Source organism: Dipteris shenzhenensis, chromosome 26 (genome assembly GCF_047967505.1).
Source record: "Dipteris shenzhenensis isolate YYH24624 ecotype China chromosome 26, Dip_SZ_1.0, whole genome shotgun sequence".
Classification (NCBI taxonomy): Eukaryota; Viridiplantae; Streptophyta; class Polypodiopsida; order Gleicheniales; family Dipteridaceae; genus Dipteris; species Dipteris shenzhenensis.
In genome coordinates, this window is record NC_141621.1 from 34047916 (window position 1) to 34066767 (window position 18852).

The 18852-nt window shown below is 41.7% G+C and overlaps 1 protein-coding gene across 1 annotated transcript in view; it reads right to left on the bottom strand.

Annotated features, from left to right (window-relative positions):
* The window catches only part of SMC5 (structural maintenance of chromosomes 5), a 92492-nt gene that overhangs the window by 28945 nt on the left and 44695 nt on the right, over positions 1-18852 (bottom strand). Inside the window, exons 17-25 of the mRNA XM_087397491.1 lie at positions 14585-14648; positions 14312-14436; positions 14089-14166; positions 11664-11736; positions 11237-11340; positions 9188-9304; positions 8915-8992; positions 8694-8793; positions 8500-8554 (exon numbers count right to left, since the gene is read on the bottom strand). Coding sequence (XP_087253617.1) covers positions 8500-8554; positions 8694-8793; positions 8915-8992; positions 9188-9304; positions 11237-11340; positions 11664-11736; positions 14089-14166; positions 14312-14436; positions 14585-14648 — 794 coding nt within the window. The remainder of the gene's footprint in view (positions 1-8499; positions 8555-8693; positions 8794-8914; positions 8993-9187; positions 9305-11236; positions 11341-11663; positions 11737-14088; positions 14167-14311; positions 14437-14584; positions 14649-18852) is intronic.

Below are 18852 nucleotides of genomic sequence, written 5' to 3' on the forward strand. Positions count from 1 at the left end.
AGCTTTCTCTAACGGTTTTCTTTAATACTTAATACAAGTCTCTCTTTGCAAAAAAAAAAAAAAAACTGATGCTCTGGCTACGCTGTACTCTACTTCTGACTGTGGATTGTCTCTTGCTGCACCAAGGAACCATTGCCTTCCAAGAGTAAAACAATTAACTTGTAGTTGACCTCTTGGTTTGTGCATCTCCACCCCAATGCGTCACATGCACCCTCAAGCACCACATCTTGACATTTCCACATTTTGTAGCTTTCAAATGAATTTCTTTTGGTTGCACCCTTTGTTAACATACTACTCCCATTGCATGTGAGATATCTGATCTGTGTTAGTCAAGTGCATAAGACTGCCCACACGTTGCATATAAATAGTGGCATCTACATCTCCTCGATCATCATCTACTACACTCTTGTAGCCTCTTTTCGTTGATGTGAGTGTAGGTTTGCATTCTTCCATTTTGAACTTCTTAAGTTGTAGGATCAATGAATAGAAAGAGAGAGAGAGAGCAAGGTACAAAGAGTCGATAGAGTCTGCCGTCACGTCAACTAGGATAATGAAAATAGAGAGTACAAGGTACTTGTACCTAGACCTAGGACTAAGTGTCCTAGGTGTCACATAGGACTAAGTGTCCTATGTGGCCTAAAAGGCACTAACACTACAAGTGCCTATATTTATGCCTACAAGGCACATACCATGTCCTATAGGGTATCACTAGAACCACCAAGAGATGGCCTACAAACCCCCCTCCATGGGATGGGCTGAAGTACTCTGGAAACGTCTCAAAATACCTGGTATTTTCTGATCATGGTGGCACATGTTCATCCAAAAGGATATAGCCACCTATGAATGTATAAGGGATGTCAGATCATGTAACAAAGGGAACCAAGTGTAAAGCTTGTCGGAAGACTTCGAACTTCGGACGAGGAAGTGCCTTTGTAAACATATCTACTATGTTGTCCTCTATGGGAAGATAGGACAACTCTATGTCTCCTGCTGACAGCCAGTCCCAAACATAATGATAGTGAACTTCAATATGCTTGGTACGCGCATGAAACAATGGGTTACGCGCAATGGCCAAAGCACTCTAGCTATTAGTGTAGATAATAGTGGAGGATGTCTCGCGAATACCAAGATCTGTAAGTAACTGTCGAAGCCAAACACACTCTACTGTAGCGGTGAAAGCTGCCCTGTACTCAGCCTCACAACTAGATGTTGCAACTGTGGTTGCTTCTTACTGAGCCAAGAGATACATGAATTGCAAGCAAAAAACAATTGCCAGTATGTGACACTCTGATGTCGGAACATCCTGCCCAGTCACTATCCGTGTAAGCATGCATGGTAAGTGAACCATGATCACCATAGAAGAGGGCTAAATCCTGAGTGCCTCTGAGATATCTGAAGACTCTCTTCACTGCATGCCAATGCTGTGAACTGGGCATGTGCATGAATCTACTGAGCTGAGATACTACATATTGTAAGTCAGGTCTGGTGTGAAATAAAAAAATAAGGCATCCAACAGCCTATTGATAAAGAGTGATATCACATGGTGGGCTCCCATCATGAGCTGAGAATTTAAAGCCAAGGCCCACTAGAGTAGAGATTGGCTTGCAATCCTCAAACTGAAAACGATCAAGGAGCTGTCCCATATACTTGGACTGAAACATCATGATACCCCCCTCAACATGAGCAAACTGAATGCCCAAATAATAATGGAGCTGTCCCATGTCTGACATGTCAAAAATCTGCTGCAAATCAGCCTTGAAAGCTGCAATTTGCTGAGTATCTGGGCCCGTGATGAGCATATCATCCACATATAAAATCAGCACTAAAAAATCAGATCCACTCCCACGGACATGAAGAGTGGGTTCTGTGGGACTATTCTGAAAACCAAGGGATAGTAAGTGTGCATGAATTTTGGCATACCACGCCCTAGGTGCCTGCTTCAAACCATAAAGGGCTTTTCTAAGCCAGCATACCTTATTTTCAGAATTAACAACCTCAAAGCCAGGAGGTTGTGTGACAGATACTTCTTCCTGCAAATCCACATGAAGAAAAGCAGCCTTGATATCAAGTTGGTGCACTTGCCAATGATGATGGGCTGCAATGGCAATGACACATCTAATGGTAGTAATCTTGGATGTGGGAGCAAATGTCTCCTCAAAGTCAATGCCTTGTTGTTGGGCATACCCTTTTGCAACAAGACGGGCTTTGTATCGGGCTTTGTATCGATCTATGCTGCCATCAGATTTCCTTTTTAATTTGTACACCCACCGGGTACCAATGGCATGCTTGCCGAGAGGGAGATCTACTAATTCCCATGTGTCATTTTTGGCAATTGTAACTCAGCTCTCATTGCATCCATCCACTCTTTGCTGTCAAAAGCATCTTTATGGCACAAAGGCTCTTCATTGCAAGCTGTAGCAAGGAGTGCAAACTCAAGAAAGTGACCATGCATTTGTCTATTCCCTAATCTTGTCCGGGCAACAAAAGGTTGATCTTGTTTGCTGTCCCTCAATGTATCAAGAAACCATCTTGGAACTTGTCTTTGCTGTCTATTGACAGCTCTTTCTTCATCACTGCATCATGAATAGTGGGATCATTTTGTGCTGGAAGAGAAACCTACAAATCAGCATGGGGTAGTGGCTGATTATTGCTTGGTGGAGGGCCTGCAGGAGGCTCATGTTGCTGGTCAAATTCTTCCTCTGATGAAGGCAGAGGTAACCAAGAGTCAAAGGCATCAAACATGTCAACATCTGGCTTAGCTTTGCAGTCCACAAGAGGAGAAGCTGAATTTTCAGCAAAGATTACATCTCTACTGACAATAATCTTCCCAGTAATCTTTTCAGTATTTGGTTGGTATAACCGATACCCTCTACTCTCCTGGCTGTAACCAATAAATATGCATTTGATTGCCTTGTCATCAAGCTTATGTCACAGCTGAGATGGTACATTAACATATGCAAGAGACCCGAAAACTCTCATGTGTGAAAGTGAAGGCTTCCTGCCTTTCCATGCTTCATAAGGTGTAACAGTCTTCAATGCCCGTGTAGGTGATCTATTCAGCACATAGTTGGCACACATCACTGCATCAAGCCAAAATTTATTGGGCAAAGACTTGGCCTTAAGCATGCATCTCGCCATCTCCATTGTGGACCTGTTTTTCCTTTCAGAAACAGGATTCTGCTGAGGAGTGTAAGGAGTAGTGCATGAGTGAATAATGCCCCGTGAAGACAGAAATGCATCAAACTCCTTTGACATATACTCTCCCCCCCATCTGTGTTGAGGGTGACAAGCTTGCATCCTGATTCATTCTCAACCATACTCAGCCACTCTGAAAGCATGAGAAAACTTCAGATTTGGCTTTTAAAGGATATACCCAGCAATATCTCGTGAAATCATCAATGAGAGTCATGAAATATTTGTATCCTCCAATGGCATTTGTCCTCATTGGGCCACAGACATCACTGTGCACTAGCTGCAATTTCCTTTGTGAGAGTTTTGGACAATTCTTTTGAAAAGGAAATCAATGCATCTTACCCAAAAGACAACCCTCACACACATGTTTGGAAACTGTGTGAGTTTGAGGTACATCATTTGCCATCTGCTGTGAATGTAGCTTTGCAAGAGCTCTATAATTGAGATGACCCATTCTCTCATGCCAAAGATGAGTTTCAGCAAGCTGTGAATCTGAAATAGCAAATGCTTCAATAGAAAGTGCAGCTGAGTGATGATCAAGGTGATAAAGCCCCTTTTGCAAAGTGCCAGTGAGAACTATGGCATTGTCATCACGAAGATCATAAACTAGGCATCTGTAGCCATCAAAAATCACTCTGAAACCTGAAGTAGCAATTGCTGAAATTGAGATCAGGTTGACTTCAATTCTAGGCACAAAGAGAACATTTGTCAAAGTGACAGGATCACTTGAAATAGATGTGAGCTGCACATCCCCAATTCCTTTTACAGCATATGAAGATTATTAGCACATGTGACAGTCCCCCCTCGAGGTGCATCAGCTAAAGAGTGAAACAACTGTCTGCAAGATGTGACATGCTTGGAAGCACCACTATCGAAGTATCAGCACTGAGCATCATTAGCAGTAAAAAATGCATCAGCTTTGGAGGGATCAAATGAGCAATGGACAGCCCATGCCCAATCATCCTGAAGAGCATGTGCATGTGAAGCATCTGCTGGCTCATGGGATTCAATAGCATGTGAGGCATTAACTGTCAATCCTGCTTTCTTTTTCTCCGAAGCAATGCACTTCCTGCATTCTGAAATGTCATGTCCAGGCTTGCGACAATAGTTGCATCTTTTCTTCTTTGACTTATCTGCTGTATTTTTAGATGCATGGGAGGAATTGCAGCTGCTATGCATAAATTTTGGCTTGCCCATAGGCTTGGAAGCCTTGCCTCTTCCTGTCTGCTATGAAGCAAATGCATGATCGGGAATAATGGCTTGTCTATTAACTCGACTCAAACCCTTGATATGTATCTAGCAGTCCATTCAGTGTGGTACTGACAAGCTGTGAATTTGGCACCAAGTGTGGTACTGACAAGCTGTGAATTTGGCACCACCTCATCAATGTTGGCAAGTTGTTCCATGAGATCCTTGACCTTTGTCAAGTATGCATCCATAGAGTCACCTTCATTCATACTGACTTTCTGTAATTGCCTTCTCAAATATGCAACACGAGCTTCATTGCGAATCTGATAGAGAGAAGCCAATTTATCCCAAGCATCCTTTGCTGTCCTGCAAGACCGGATGTGTGGAATAATGATTCTCTTGCATAATAAAGCAATATATGAATGTGCATTTGCATCTCTCCCATCCATCTTGATTGTTCCTGAGTTGGAAGAGCAGCAGCAGGAGTGCTAGAGGAAGAGGCATCAGGAGGAGTACCCCCTGCAGAGGGACCAGCAGTAGAGGCAACCACTGTAGCATTGGCTGGCCTCAGATCAACCCCAAAAACAATATTCCACAAATGCTGTGCAACAAGAATATGTTTCATGAGATAAGACCACATCGGATAGTTGGTGCCATCCAACTTATCATCTTCACGAAGAACACCAAATAGATATTGATTGTCCCCAACCATAGCAAATGTGATACCTTGAAAGAGACCTGAAAACCCAAAAGCCTCAAGGCTATCACTGCAAAAGCTGGCTGTCCAAAAATGACAGCAAATATCTGCAAATTTCCAACCCAAATCAAAAGGGCAAATGCAGATCTGACCCAAATGTGACTGTGGCAAGCAATGTTCACTGCAAAAACAGCAAATCTGGCAAAAGCCCCAAATTTAATGAGAGCAAATAGGCCAAAAAGAGGGCAAATGCAAAAAAGCCCCAAATTCTCCTGAAATTTGTTTTGCAAATGTGACCCAATGTATGCGAATCTGACTCAATGTCCTGCAAGAAAGGCTCAATGTCTGAAAATCTGACTCAATGTCCTGCAAATGTGACTCAATGTATAGCCTCAAGGCTTGAAGCTGCAAAAGTATGAGTTACAGTCCCAAACACCAATTGAAATTGAGCTCCCAACACAAAAACCCCAAATTTTGGTGACCTGAGTGATGGTGTGGCACAATGTGACAATCCTGAACCAAATCCCGAAGCAGGTACTGAACAGACGTATGGAACAATACGGAATCCAATGTGCAGCTGTACGGATGCGAGATGGACAACTATACAGAAACACAGTACGGGACAGATATGCTGACTGTACGGAGAGCAAGTACAGAGAGCAATACGGAGCCCTGTATGGTGACGTACGGAACGGGTACGCTGTACGAAAGCTGTACAGACAACTGCTGTGTACGATTGTATGGAGCAGATCCAATGTACGGTGCATAGCGTAGGTACGATGTACGAAATAGTACGGATGATATACGCACAGTTATGATGTACTGAACTCAGGTACGAAAGTACTGAAGCAGTTACGATACCTTCTGTATGGCTATACAGAAGGTGTATGGCGCAGTACTTCTGCCGTGCGGACGTCTGGTGTACGGAATCACAAGTACGGAGAAGAGCGTACGGCTGTAGTAGGTACTGGTTGTTCCATACGATGGGGGTCCTGATTGCAAGCTTGTTTGTACGTGGGTCCATACAGTCATACGGACTGTACGGGTGGAGGAGCACGTAGGCTGAAGGGAGCTGGTGCGAGTCCAAGAGCAGGAAGCAAGTATTAACGTGGCTCTGATACCACTGTAGGATCGATGAATAGAAAGAGAGAGAGAGAGCAAGGTACAAAGAGTCGATAGAGTCTGCCGTCACGTCAACTAGGATAATGAAAATAGAGAGTACAAGGTACTTGTACCTAGACCTAGGACTGAGTGTCCTATGTGGCCTAAAAGGCACTAACACTACAAGTGCCTATATTTATGCCTACAAGGCACATACCGTGGCTTATAGGGCATCACTAGAACCACCAGGAGATGGCCTACATAAGTAGCTCCATTGCGTACCTTTTTCGTGAAACAAAGATGTTGTCTTCATTTTTCCGTCACCTTCGTACCCAAGAAATAATGCAATAAATCTAGATCTGACACCTCAAGTCTTTGTGTAAACTTCTCTTTTAATAACCATCAAGGCATCCACCTAAAGCACTACAACCACAAAGATTCCATGAGCTCTAAGCAGATAAAGACTTACTCAGATTTGCTTTTATTCTTTTAAAAGAAACCATCATTCTTGGAAGACTGATGCACTTTTCAACCGAAATAAGCAGCTAATGCTATAGCAATCTTGATGGTTGTCATCCTAGAAGCCTCATGCTAATCTGTCCCCTTTTGCTGGGAATAGCCCTTGCCTTGTCTTGTACATGTCAATAGTACCATCAGAATTTCTTTTCACCTTGTAAACACACTGTGTCCCGATAGCCTTTTTGTGGGCAACTACACCAGATCCCATGTGCTGGTTTCGTGGATTGAATCCACATGCCTCTCATCCAATGCTCACTCTCTTGACATCCTTGAAGCAGTCAGGTTCATCTTCATCACATACACTGCTCATCCAAGTAGCATCCACAAAATTTGCATCACCTAGAACCAAGGCTTGCATGTGTTTGAGCTAGCATCAATTCCTAATCATAAAAGAACAACTGGTAGAATTTTGGACGAGTTTCTTGGAAGTTCTTAGATCACTTTAAAGTTCTGAAAATATTCAAAAGTATTTATGATCTCCTGAGTAATTTATAAAACGCTAAAAGTGCCCTGATTTTGTCAATTCTAAAATTTTCACTTTCGGAAATTCGATTCAGCACTCTTTCATCATAATTTATTCTCATTCATTTTTATGATTTTCAAGTCCTAAGATCCTACAATTAGAACATAGCTTATAATTAAGCATGATCATTTGAACTATGGTAGCTTGAACTAGTACCAAGACAAACTGAAGGTTATGGAAACAGGCTTGCATGTCTTTCAGCTAGCATCAATTCATAAGCACAAAAAGATAGCTTGGTAGAATTTTGGAGGAGTTTCTTGTTGGATTATGTTCTCGTTGACTTTATGGTTATCAATCCATAGGAGCTTTCTGATTTTCTTGCTGTGTTAATTTGGGATTCTATATAACCCTCATAAGTGAGGGCAGCTGATGATATAAGAGAAAGATTGTAGCACACAAGGTTCCCAGATGATCTAGACCCGACCCTTGCCGATAGCTCGACGAACCAAGCCTAGGTATCAACTAACTCTCGCTTTATGGTTTTTAACTAATACATTTTCCATATAGGTTCATGAGTGGATCGTTCTAGCAATGTCTAATGGTCAAGTATGACCATTCTAACTAATGTCCGCTTCATAAGGCCTCCATTTAGCCACTTGATTCATATTGTTCAACTCTCCTTCTATTTTCTCCTATTGGCATTCATGTGCGAGTTGCACAAAGAAATACTCCCTCTCCACAACTTCCTCCTCGCACCTTTGGATCAGCTTGAGTACAATTGTAAGACTTTATTGATCCTTGCTATAGCACAATGAATGCACCAGACTCTAATCCCCTAGAGGCCTCATAAATGGTTTAATCCATGTTTAAGGCTTGATTACTCCCTACTATATAGCATCTACCTGTTCTTCAGCATCAGAGATGATGAGATAAAATGTACGGTTTCTCTGCCCTAAGTACAAGAGTGACAGATCATCAATTCTACTCGATCCATTTTCTTGATTCTATCCATTTTTTACAACTTAACATGTCAACTTGGTCACAATTGCATGCAATATCTCACTCTCATATCTTTGCTATAATGACATATCCCTCACTACTGCGTAATAGTCATTAACATAGCCCCTATGCAGCAGTATATTACCTTATGTGAGATGTCCACTTGGATACCATATTGTCCCTGCTAACCATTCGTTATGACTCCACATTTGGTCACAATTGCAATTCATCTTTGGCTAAAATGCACACATCCCTCCCTACTATGTAATAGTCACAAAAATACACCCTGAGCAACGGTATATTATGTCATATGCAATGTTTCAAATAAAAAGATGCCTACCTGAATTTCACCTTGATCAGGATTCCATACTGGCCAAAATTATTTCCATGTTCATCTGTAATGAAACAGCATATCAGCAAGGAAACAGCATTCACACTCGTCAACCATAGTCAGCCCAGTTGTTTATGACATTAGAATTAGAGGATTATAAATTCACTTACTCCCAAGATTTAGTGGATTATAAATTCACTTACCAAGACTTACTTCCCCTGCAACGGCCATCTCTTGAAAATTTCGACTAAAAGTGTTGTCGATTTTAGAAACAAGTCCTCTCAGAGTGGGAAGCCACCTTGCCTACCCAATTCCGCCCAATAAAAAACAGAACAAGACTCTTACTATATTTCATCGATGAGTAGATTACACAGAAAATATAACTATGCCATAAATATATAAGTACTTCTCTCTTTGAACCTACTTTTACAGCATCCACATCCACTTGACATTTGTTCAATGCAGTCGACTCATCTGTTAATTTGGAGTCCAAACTGGAAATCTGAAACATCAAACAAATTCATAATCACAACATATGCCAACCTTCAAGAATCCATTGTGCCTATAATAGAGATTTATCGATTGTGTACCATCAAGCTTTTAAGAAAATTATACCCACGTGTGTTGATTTCTATTACTAATTACTGACCACATTGCATTCCAAAACAGTATTTCCTGGAAACGGCTAAAGCAGTACCTCTTTCCTGCGAGCTTCATATTCCTCCAACACATTATCATTCAAACAAAGCACGGCATTTGCCTCTGCAATATTTTCTTGGATGGCATCCTCCAACCCTGCCACTGAATCTGGCATCTGTGTAAAAAGCATACAAACAGCCATTCCAGACATCATAAGAATACGACTTGACCTTCTTCAGATGGCACCAAAGGGTAGGAATGAAAAAAATGGAATAAGATCCGACATATCGTCTTCTTCCCTCCCAGTACAGAAGAAGGCAACAAAGTCGTGTTCTTATGCATCTACCTCTATGTGATAATTTCACCGTCATATCATTGAGAAATCAGCAGCAGTTGTGTCTTTACAGGAAATCTGAGTTCTAGTAAGCTAGGCATTTAGCCAAAATATTTTTGTTGACCCTCCACAAAAGGAAATGGTACATTACCACTCGCATAACAAATAGAAAGGGTGAGTACACTATGAAAAGCATGTCCCAATTCCATACGAATTCACCACAAGGGGAGATCTGAAAATAAGCTCGACCAAAACTCAGGAAACATAAGAAATTAGGAAGATACACTGGATGAGAAGGCCAGCAAGGGCAGATCTTGGCCCCAAGCCATATCTAGAAAAGGCCACTCTAGTAACATATAAAGCCACCTCTTGCCATTTCAGAATAACGTGCATCTAGAATGCTTTCCAGGTTTGTGCTGTTTATTATTCTAAAAACAACATTTCAAACAAAAATGCACACCACCATCCACTCCAGAGAAGAATTTTAGAAAAGCTGAAAATAAAAATAAGCAAAGCATAGTAACAAGAGAAATATAATTCTTCAACAAGGAAACTGTATGATGCCACATCATCATTACATAACGTGATACACATCCACAAGAAAAATATGGCTTTTGTAGATGAAGTTATGATTGAAGAACACGCATATTGATTCTTCAAGTCCATTTTCTATAGAACCATTGCTTTGTAGGAGGAAAGTAATTGCCACTTCCTCAAGGTTTTAGTATTTATTACAACTCGGACACATTGAAAATTCATCTGCCAAGAACCTCCGGACAATCTGCAGCAAATGCAGAATTAGCAGCAGCAGTTCATGCCTTTGATCATTATGGAAGCAACATCTATCAGCATGTCAAGAGATCATATTGGCATACAGGGCAGAATCATGGTGATACAATATGTATAGCATGAATACCGTATGTGTGCCATGTGGAAAAAGAAATAAGATACGTCCAACACATGCCCTTTGTAAAATGTAATTACTTTCTGCGCTTAAAGGGAGACAGAGAGATAGAGAGACAGGCGCAATATACTAGTAATTACAGTCTACAGACTAGCCACTACACAGTATACTGATGATCTAACCAACCATCAACCAGCAATCCAGGTACATCAGACATGAATGATGATACCAAAAGTGAATGATGATACCAAACAGTAGTAAGTGCACATTGCATAAGCAAGAGATCAGCGGCAAAACGGAATAGATAAGAGCCAGTTGGCAAGGCAGCAAAGTACGCAGGCACAGGCCAAATTCTAAAAATGGTATGATAGGCATACCATACCATGCCGTACAGTGCTGTACGCGTTGTACCGCATAACTTTTCTGGTATAAATACCACAAGTACTAGGAGGCATCAAATTCTCAACATCCAGAAGTTGGAAGCTGATTGAGAGGACAGGATCAGCATTGGAAGACATTTTAAACACTAATTGTAAGTTGCAATACCACAACTCTGCTCACAGAATAAACAAGAGTAAACTGGTTTGACCAACAAGAGGAAGAATATCTCATAGAAACAAAGCTTTGTCTGCAATAAGAAAAAAGCTTTGTCTGCAGTAAGAAAAAAGCTGTCTGCAATAAGAACAAGCTTCCTCTTTCAAAACATTTCCCCTTAAGAAAAGAGCACCTCCTATAGATCCAGATGCACACCAAACTTGAAGCCACAGATCAGCTTGGACATCATGTTCTGGAAATATGGTCCTTAGAGAGCTGGCCAGTGATGTACATATAAACAATCTTCAAGACCCAAAAGAAGATTAGCTCCATACCTGTGCAAACTCCCTCTGTAGCTCTGGGGTGAGCCTGGCAATGCGTTCTGCAGCCTCCTTTGCAGATTCAACTGCTCTTCTGCACTTCTCAACCTCCAATTTGCCTGCCAATTGTATATTATGTGAGTGAATCTAGAGATCTGTTGGAGGAATTTCACCCGAAATCTAAAGGGTATACCAAGCACACGCCCCTACTCAGCTGAGGAAAAGTAAAAACAATACATAGACTTTTTTGCATAAATTCATGAGAAAGGGTCGACCATCAATTGGAAAGCAGGGTGGCTAGACACGTAGACTGCAGATGGAAATGTCTCAACATCAATTGCGCTGAGGGGGACTTGTAAAAATGATTCCTCCTCCATTCATTTGAAAGAAGCAGAGAGTAGAGTAGACATAAATACATGATATCTCACAAGCAACTACTCACAATGATCATGTTCTTGTTGGGATTTCGCACCCTCATTTTCAAGGGCCCGTACAGCTCTTTCCATTTCCCTGACCTGCAAAGAAAAGAATCCATTGAGCTGGTAACATTTTCAAAAGCATCCTACCAAACGTCAAAAGCAAGCAGTCAAGTGCAAGGCAACAACCACAATGGACATCCTTAAACCACCTGCACTGACATGTAAAATATGTTTTCTAGTGTCTCTTTATACTGCATTGACACTGAGCAAGTTTGATGTTTTCCTTTTAGAAGCAAATCTGCCAAGTTGTGCTGTCATGAAACTAAAGCGACATTTCATCCTTTCAGAAAGTGTTCCTCTGTTCAAAGGTCGCAGTCATTTAGCAGATCTATTTACAAAGCTTTCTCAATTCAAATCCAGCAACCATTATTTCTGTCATTGAGCTGGCAAATTTTTTAAATGCGTCCTACAAACTGCATCAAAGCCCAAATCTGTTGAGTTTTCCAAGGGTATAATGATGGAAGTGAGGAGTCAAATGCATATGAGCAACCTTGAATAACAACTTTATAACACATACACTGAATTGTTTGCAAGCTTGTCTCTATAATGCATTTAATCAATAAGCAATTACAGCAAACAGTTTGCAGTCGAACAAGTTAGATATTTCTTCATCTAAAGTGGACAAACCAACTAAAGAAAACTTTATGAGGATTAGCAAAAAGAGAAACCAGGAAGAAATTCCTCTTTTGCAAAAGGATGATGGCTCTCTTGTCAAAACAGAGGAAGAAAATATGGAGATCATTGTTGGTCATTTCAAAGAATTGCTCAGTACAGTAGACCCAAATGATGAACAGGTTACAGATGCCAAGTTGAGATGCCAACAAGTCAGACAATGTATGGTGTCTAATTTGGACGAGCTACAGCTGGAAAATGATGTTTCCATTCAAGAACTTAAAGAGGCTTCTTTCTCTACGGAGGTTCACATCTTTTGTTGGTTTGCTTCTTTCTAATGCCTCAGCAACGGTCTGTGTAAATGGAGAGATGAGTCAAAATTTATCCTTGAAGAGATCCATAAGACATGGGTGCCCTTTGGCCCCTTTGTTATTTGCTATTGCAGCTGATGCTTTGGGGTGGTTAATAAAAGACCAAGTGTCCATGAATTCAGTTAGAGAAATTGAGCTTCCCTCAAGAAAACATCTAGTTAATCAACAATTTGTAGATGATACAACATTAACTATCAAAAACACAGATGTAGATATTCAAGAAGCAATGCAGTGTATGGATATATTTTGCTTGGCATCAGGATCTAAGATAAATCACAGCAAAACAGGATATGCCCTGCTCTCAGGTGGCTTTCAGATGCTTTTGGACTAGATGGGATGCAAAAAAATCCAACATGGACAAATTTTCAGATTGTTGGGCATTCCTATGGGATTTAAAGTTAAAATGAAGGACAAATGGGAGTGGTTTTTAGATAGATTCCAGAAGAAAATAGACAGACTCAGACGGTTACAGACCACCTTGCAGGGAGAAGAATTGTCTTAAATCATTGTATCTATCCAATTTCCATTTTCTACCTCTCTTGTTGGTGCCCTTCTAAAACAAGTTTAGAAAAATTCATCAAAATTTGCAAATCTTTCCTATGGGGGGGAAGTGATACAAAAAGGAGAATTTCAACGGTTAAATGGTCATTTTGCACTAGACCTAGAAAGGAAGGGGGTTTGGGAGTAGTCAATATTCAATTGGCTGCTTACAAACTTGCTGCCACTTGGATTATAAAGGCTATCACCTCTCCTGACAGTGACCGGGCCAACCTTTTACTTAGAAATTTTAAGTTTGTCAGACCTTACAGGGGCCCTAGGTGCAAAAATTTCCCTCTTCTCTCTACTATTGGCAACCCTGAGCCTTGTATGACTAAGGGAAGCCAACTTTGGAAAACCTTGTGGGGTGCTTTTGATCAGATCAAGAGCCACATAGTCCTTTCTAATAAAGGGAGCTTCATGGCTTTGGACTCAATCTAGGTGTCTATTTTCTTCACTAAGCATCAATTATGACGCAATTAAAAGATACCCACGGTGTTGGTTGCATGGCATAGTCTACCTCTATCTGAGGCTACTTGGGAATCCATGTATGAAAGACTCTGCTCACCTCAAAGAGTATGCAGCACACCATGTGCTTCTACCAATTCACCTCAAGATTTTTTTCTTGGAATGTTACACCATTCTAAGAGCTACATCTGTGTGAGCAAGTCTAGTAATTTCAAAATCCAACTTGTCCGAATCCCGTAATATTAATTATCCTTGGATGAAGTTTTCATAAGGTAATTTGAATCTCCCCTAATACACCAAATCGAGATTCCACTTCTCAACCTTAGGGACGAGAACTTTGGTCTTTGAACTGCTTCTATTATATTTACAATGCACCTTAAAAATATATATCAAGGCTTACCTTTAAGTCAAGCTCACAGATAGCAAGATGCTTAACAACATATAGCTTCTGCATATTTACAGCCTCAACAAGTAGATCCTGCACAAATGGCAACAACAAGCATCTCAAAACCCTACGATCTTATAAGAACAGTACACAGAATTAAATATCTCGACCAGTGCTAACCCTTAAAAACCCTTTCTGAAAGAAAAGGCACAAAACACTTCTAACTCGGGTGATTTACCTTCATTTCTAAAGCCCTTTTATGGCGTTCTTGGTTTATATCTTGTATCTGTGATTGGATCCTTTGCTCTGCACTCCCTACATCCTCTTCTTTTTCAATAGACTGAAGCTTACGTTGACGCTGCTCTGGAGTAAACTCATCAGGTCGTATATATTAGTTCAAGATCCTGTTTTGTCAACGCTCTGGAGTAAACTCATCAGCTAGTATTTATTAGTTCAATATCCTGGTTTGACAAATTAGTCCTAAAGACCAACACGTTGGGTAAGAAAGTACCGATCCTATTGCTCAATTCTTGGTGCCTTCTCTTCTCCAGCTTTGCCATGTTGACAATTTCCTCCTGTCACATCCCATCTTACACATCAGAAACACCAACGAAACAAGATACAAGAACAACTAAGTTGTCGTTAACATCAAAAAAAATCCCACCTTGAGAAAAGCCTCACTCTAGACAGCAGAAGGCTTGCGTTCAACAAGTAGATATCTATCCTATGCCTTGCCCAAAATGTAGCATAACAGAACACTTCATAAAATATGCATATTGAAACAGAATTATTTCCATGTGAGTTACAGTCTTGTGACTGTTGAAACAGAATATGATCAGACAGATCATGATCTAGACATTTAGCATCCATGAGGGTCTACCAAACACTTGGACAAGGATTATTCCTTAACAATTGAAATATGACAGCATTACAAGAATTTCAACTTGACAAGCAAAAGAAAAAGGTTAAGATTAATGTTGACATCCCTACACAATATAGAAGTGGCTGTCACAAACTCCATAATCTTATACAAGAAACTCAGTCTACCTTTCAAGCTCTAGTTCTAATATTTGGTCCCAAATCCTACAATAAATGAATGATCAATCTTTAGAAATAATTAGTAAAACTCCCAAACACCTTCAAGAAAATTCAGTGAAGACTTCGTAGAAATTAGAAAAGGGCATAACGTGCTTGAGGGGATACAATCTATGAGACAGACTGGTCAATCTAAATGGCTTTCACTTTAACTCTTGCTTATTCCCAGAGTCAAGATTACAAGAGGAATGCAAAAAATGCTCCATGGTTAAACATTTCCATAAGGGATACTGCATGTTTGCACTGATTCAACACTTTTGGACACCTCTTTCTAAACATGCTTCATGCATATACATATAGTGTGAGCAGAAACTGGAAAGGAGAAGCACGCATAGCTCCGGATGCCTTCCTCACATCTTATGGCTGCCATCTTGAAAGCTTGGAGCAGCTTCAAGAATTCTCTTCAGAAGATCCCTCCATTCTAACAAAAAGAGATTGATAGGAACCTATCATGTAGAATGATACGATTCTTGATGATCATGACAAACCCCTAGGATTTTATGGTTACATGCAGCGGTCCAATTGGGAGAGAGGCCCTGCTTCCTATGGGCTCTTGGAAGGCTTTCGAAAAATATTCCCAATGAACAGAGATTTCAAATGGTTAATCACCTCAAATGTTACATACCTACGCTAATCCTAGGATTAGAAGACCTAATCTAGCAAGGTTCGAGGAGCCCTAAGATTAGGAGCAAGCTTATACATGTGGCTAAGGAAGGATTATTATAAATCCATGTATATTGGCCATTGATAACAAGATAGTTATTTATAGCAGCATGGAACACTAATGCATGGAGGCATGAGTTACTATTGAGTCATTCTATTATACGCTCGTGACTGGTTGATATAGACGAAGATCGTGAGTACTCCCACCATGTCTATGGTAGATGGGAGGGACCGTTAGGCACTAGCCCGATGGGTGGTCCAACAGACAAGATCTCTAGTTGGGAGGAGAGCTAGCCTGCACTAATCTTGCTTGTGTGTTTAGGAGATTTCAGGGCATCACAGTTGGTATCAAAGCTAATCTAAACACAAATACAATCGAGAAAAAGCAAGGTTTGCATGTCTTTCTCAAGATATACGATGATGGTCAAGAAACCTAGGTAAGCTTCTTGTTGCATCGCTACTTCTTGGATGTCGTGAGTTTGTACAATGCTGTTTTTTTAAGTTATGAAACGTGTGGTCTTGAGGGTTTGAGAGAGAGAAACGGTGCACAACGGTATGTATAGGTATGCATGTATGTGTGTGTGCAACCATGGTCGATTTATAAGCATCGCTGGGCGGAGCAATTTTATAAGAGTCAACTAGGAAACAATATGCTTTTGGAAGCCTTTGAAGAGACCACAAACAACAGCACAGTTTTCTTGGATTTGCAAGACACTGGAATGGGGTATTGATTATATTTTGTTTTCCCTTATTACCAATATTCTTATACCGGGGGTCACATGGTAGGAAGTTAACGGTACTCATGAGAGAAACACTCATAAGGAAGACATGTTATGAAGCTATCGTGTCTAGAAAGAGAAAGGATGAGTATATTGAAAAGGAGAGATATAAAGTGTACTTTAAGGTGACATAACCAAGATTAGAGTGAATATTCAAAGGGTTGAGGGACAAACTATAGAGAAACGATAGGGTTTGCAGTGGAGCAATCAAAAATAGACGATACTCAGACACAATTGAAGAACGGAACTGCGAAAACATAGTGCCTGTTTGGTAATATGAAAAACTGAATACAAGAACCTCAAGCCGTCGTGTCTCAAGGACCATGGCTAAGGTGAATCAGAAAGATGATTCCATGTAGAGAAACAGTAGAAAAGATAGCAGCAGAGGGAGCGAAACGCAGTCCTCCGTGTAGCTCGATGATGACGCAGACAATGAAGAGCTGGAGCTGCCCTAGAGATAGGAGAGGATGGCAACAGATGAAGAGGAGAAATGTGGAAGCTTGTCAGGCAACAGTCAGGAGCAGATCTGGAGCAGCAGCTGGAGGTTCAGAGCTAGATCTGAAGGAGAGGAATAGAGAGACAGAGGAGTAGGGTTAGAACTGAAGCAGAGGAGGCAGAGAATGAGTTGGGGCAGAACTGGAGCAATAGGGGCTGCAGCAAAGGATGGAGGAGGTGAGGAGTAGCTGCAAGTCCTGTCCACTTAGAGTGAGGGGGTAGGGAGTCTTTTATAGGCCTGACCTAGGAGGTCGGCCAGCTGGACGGTGGACTGGCCAGCTGGTCGGTGGTCTGGCCAGCTGGTCGGCCAGGTCTGGGTTGGCTAGACCAACTAGTCGGTGTGATTCTAGCCGACAACATGGCCCTGCTGGCTGCTGGTTTGTTTGCCCCTAAATTGGGGATTGTCCTCTCAATTTGGAGGGGAAGACATTGTGTGCTTGGAGCTTTGTGTAGAGATGTCGACGCCCAAGAGATGCAATGCAAAAATGCAGAGAAGGTCACAAGAGGAGTGCCCTTGCAAGAGAATTGTTCACTTCCTCAAGTGCCTTAGTTACATATGATCAGCAGAAATAAGAACACGGTGAAGCTCGAGAGAATAAGCCACCCCCTCTCACCGCCGAAAGGTGGAGGGAAAAGCAAAGGTAAAGAACAAATATGTCGTAGCAGCACTGGTAATCCAGAGATGGTGGGATTCCGCCAAAGGAAGAGGTCGTAGTTGAACAGTGAGCCAGTGTGTGCCCGATCTTGGACCTCGGGAGAGAGGAGTCTACCCCACCTCCATGCTGGACAAGATTCGAAACAACAGTCATCAAGACACATCTGAACAGAAAGAACTTGTAGATCCGCCTAGGGAGAACTTGTAGATCCTGGAAGTCGATGCCGATGGTGGTAGAGGTGAAGGATCATGACCTCCTTGTTCGAAGGAATGGGGAGCGTCAAGCCTGAAACCGAAAAGGGAGGGAGGGATGTATAGAGGATGGAGGTTAGAAAGGGCGGGAGGGATGGGAGTAGAAGATGGAGGTAAGAAAGGGAGGAAGGGATGGGAGTAGAAGATGGAGGTCTCTCCCGTAGTGCGTAGCGGAATGAAGAGGAAACTGATATGTTCATAGGAGTGATGCTCCCCATACCTATGGCCTCCTTGAAGAAGCAGAATCTTTAGATCACCAGAGATCTGGGGTCTTTAGATCACCATGGCTCTGATACCATATAGAGAAACGATAGGGTTTGCAGTGGAGCGATCAAAAAAAGACGATACTCAGACACAACTGAAGAACGAAACTCAGAAAACATAGTGCATGTTTGGTAATATGAAAAACTGAATACAAGAACCTCAAGCCGTCGTGTCTCAAGGACCGTGGCTGAGGTGAATCAAAAAGATGATTCCATGTAGAGAAACAGTAGAAAAGATAGCAGCAGAGGGAGCGAAACGCAGTCCTCCGTGTAGCTCGATGATGACGAAGATGATGAAGAGCTGGAGCTGCCCTAGAGGTAGGAGAGGATGGCAACAGATGAAGAGGAGAAATGTGGAAGCTTGTCAGGCAGCAGTCAGGAACAGATCTGGAGCAGCAGCTGGAGGTTCAGGGCTAGGTCTGAAGGAGAGGAATAGAGAGACAGAGGAGTAGGGGCAGAACTGGAGCAGAGGAGGCAGAGAATGAGTCGGGGCAGAACTGGAGCAGGAGGGGCTGCAGCAAAGGATGGAGGAGATGAGGAGCAGCTGCAGGTCCTGTCCACTTAGAGTGAGGGGGTA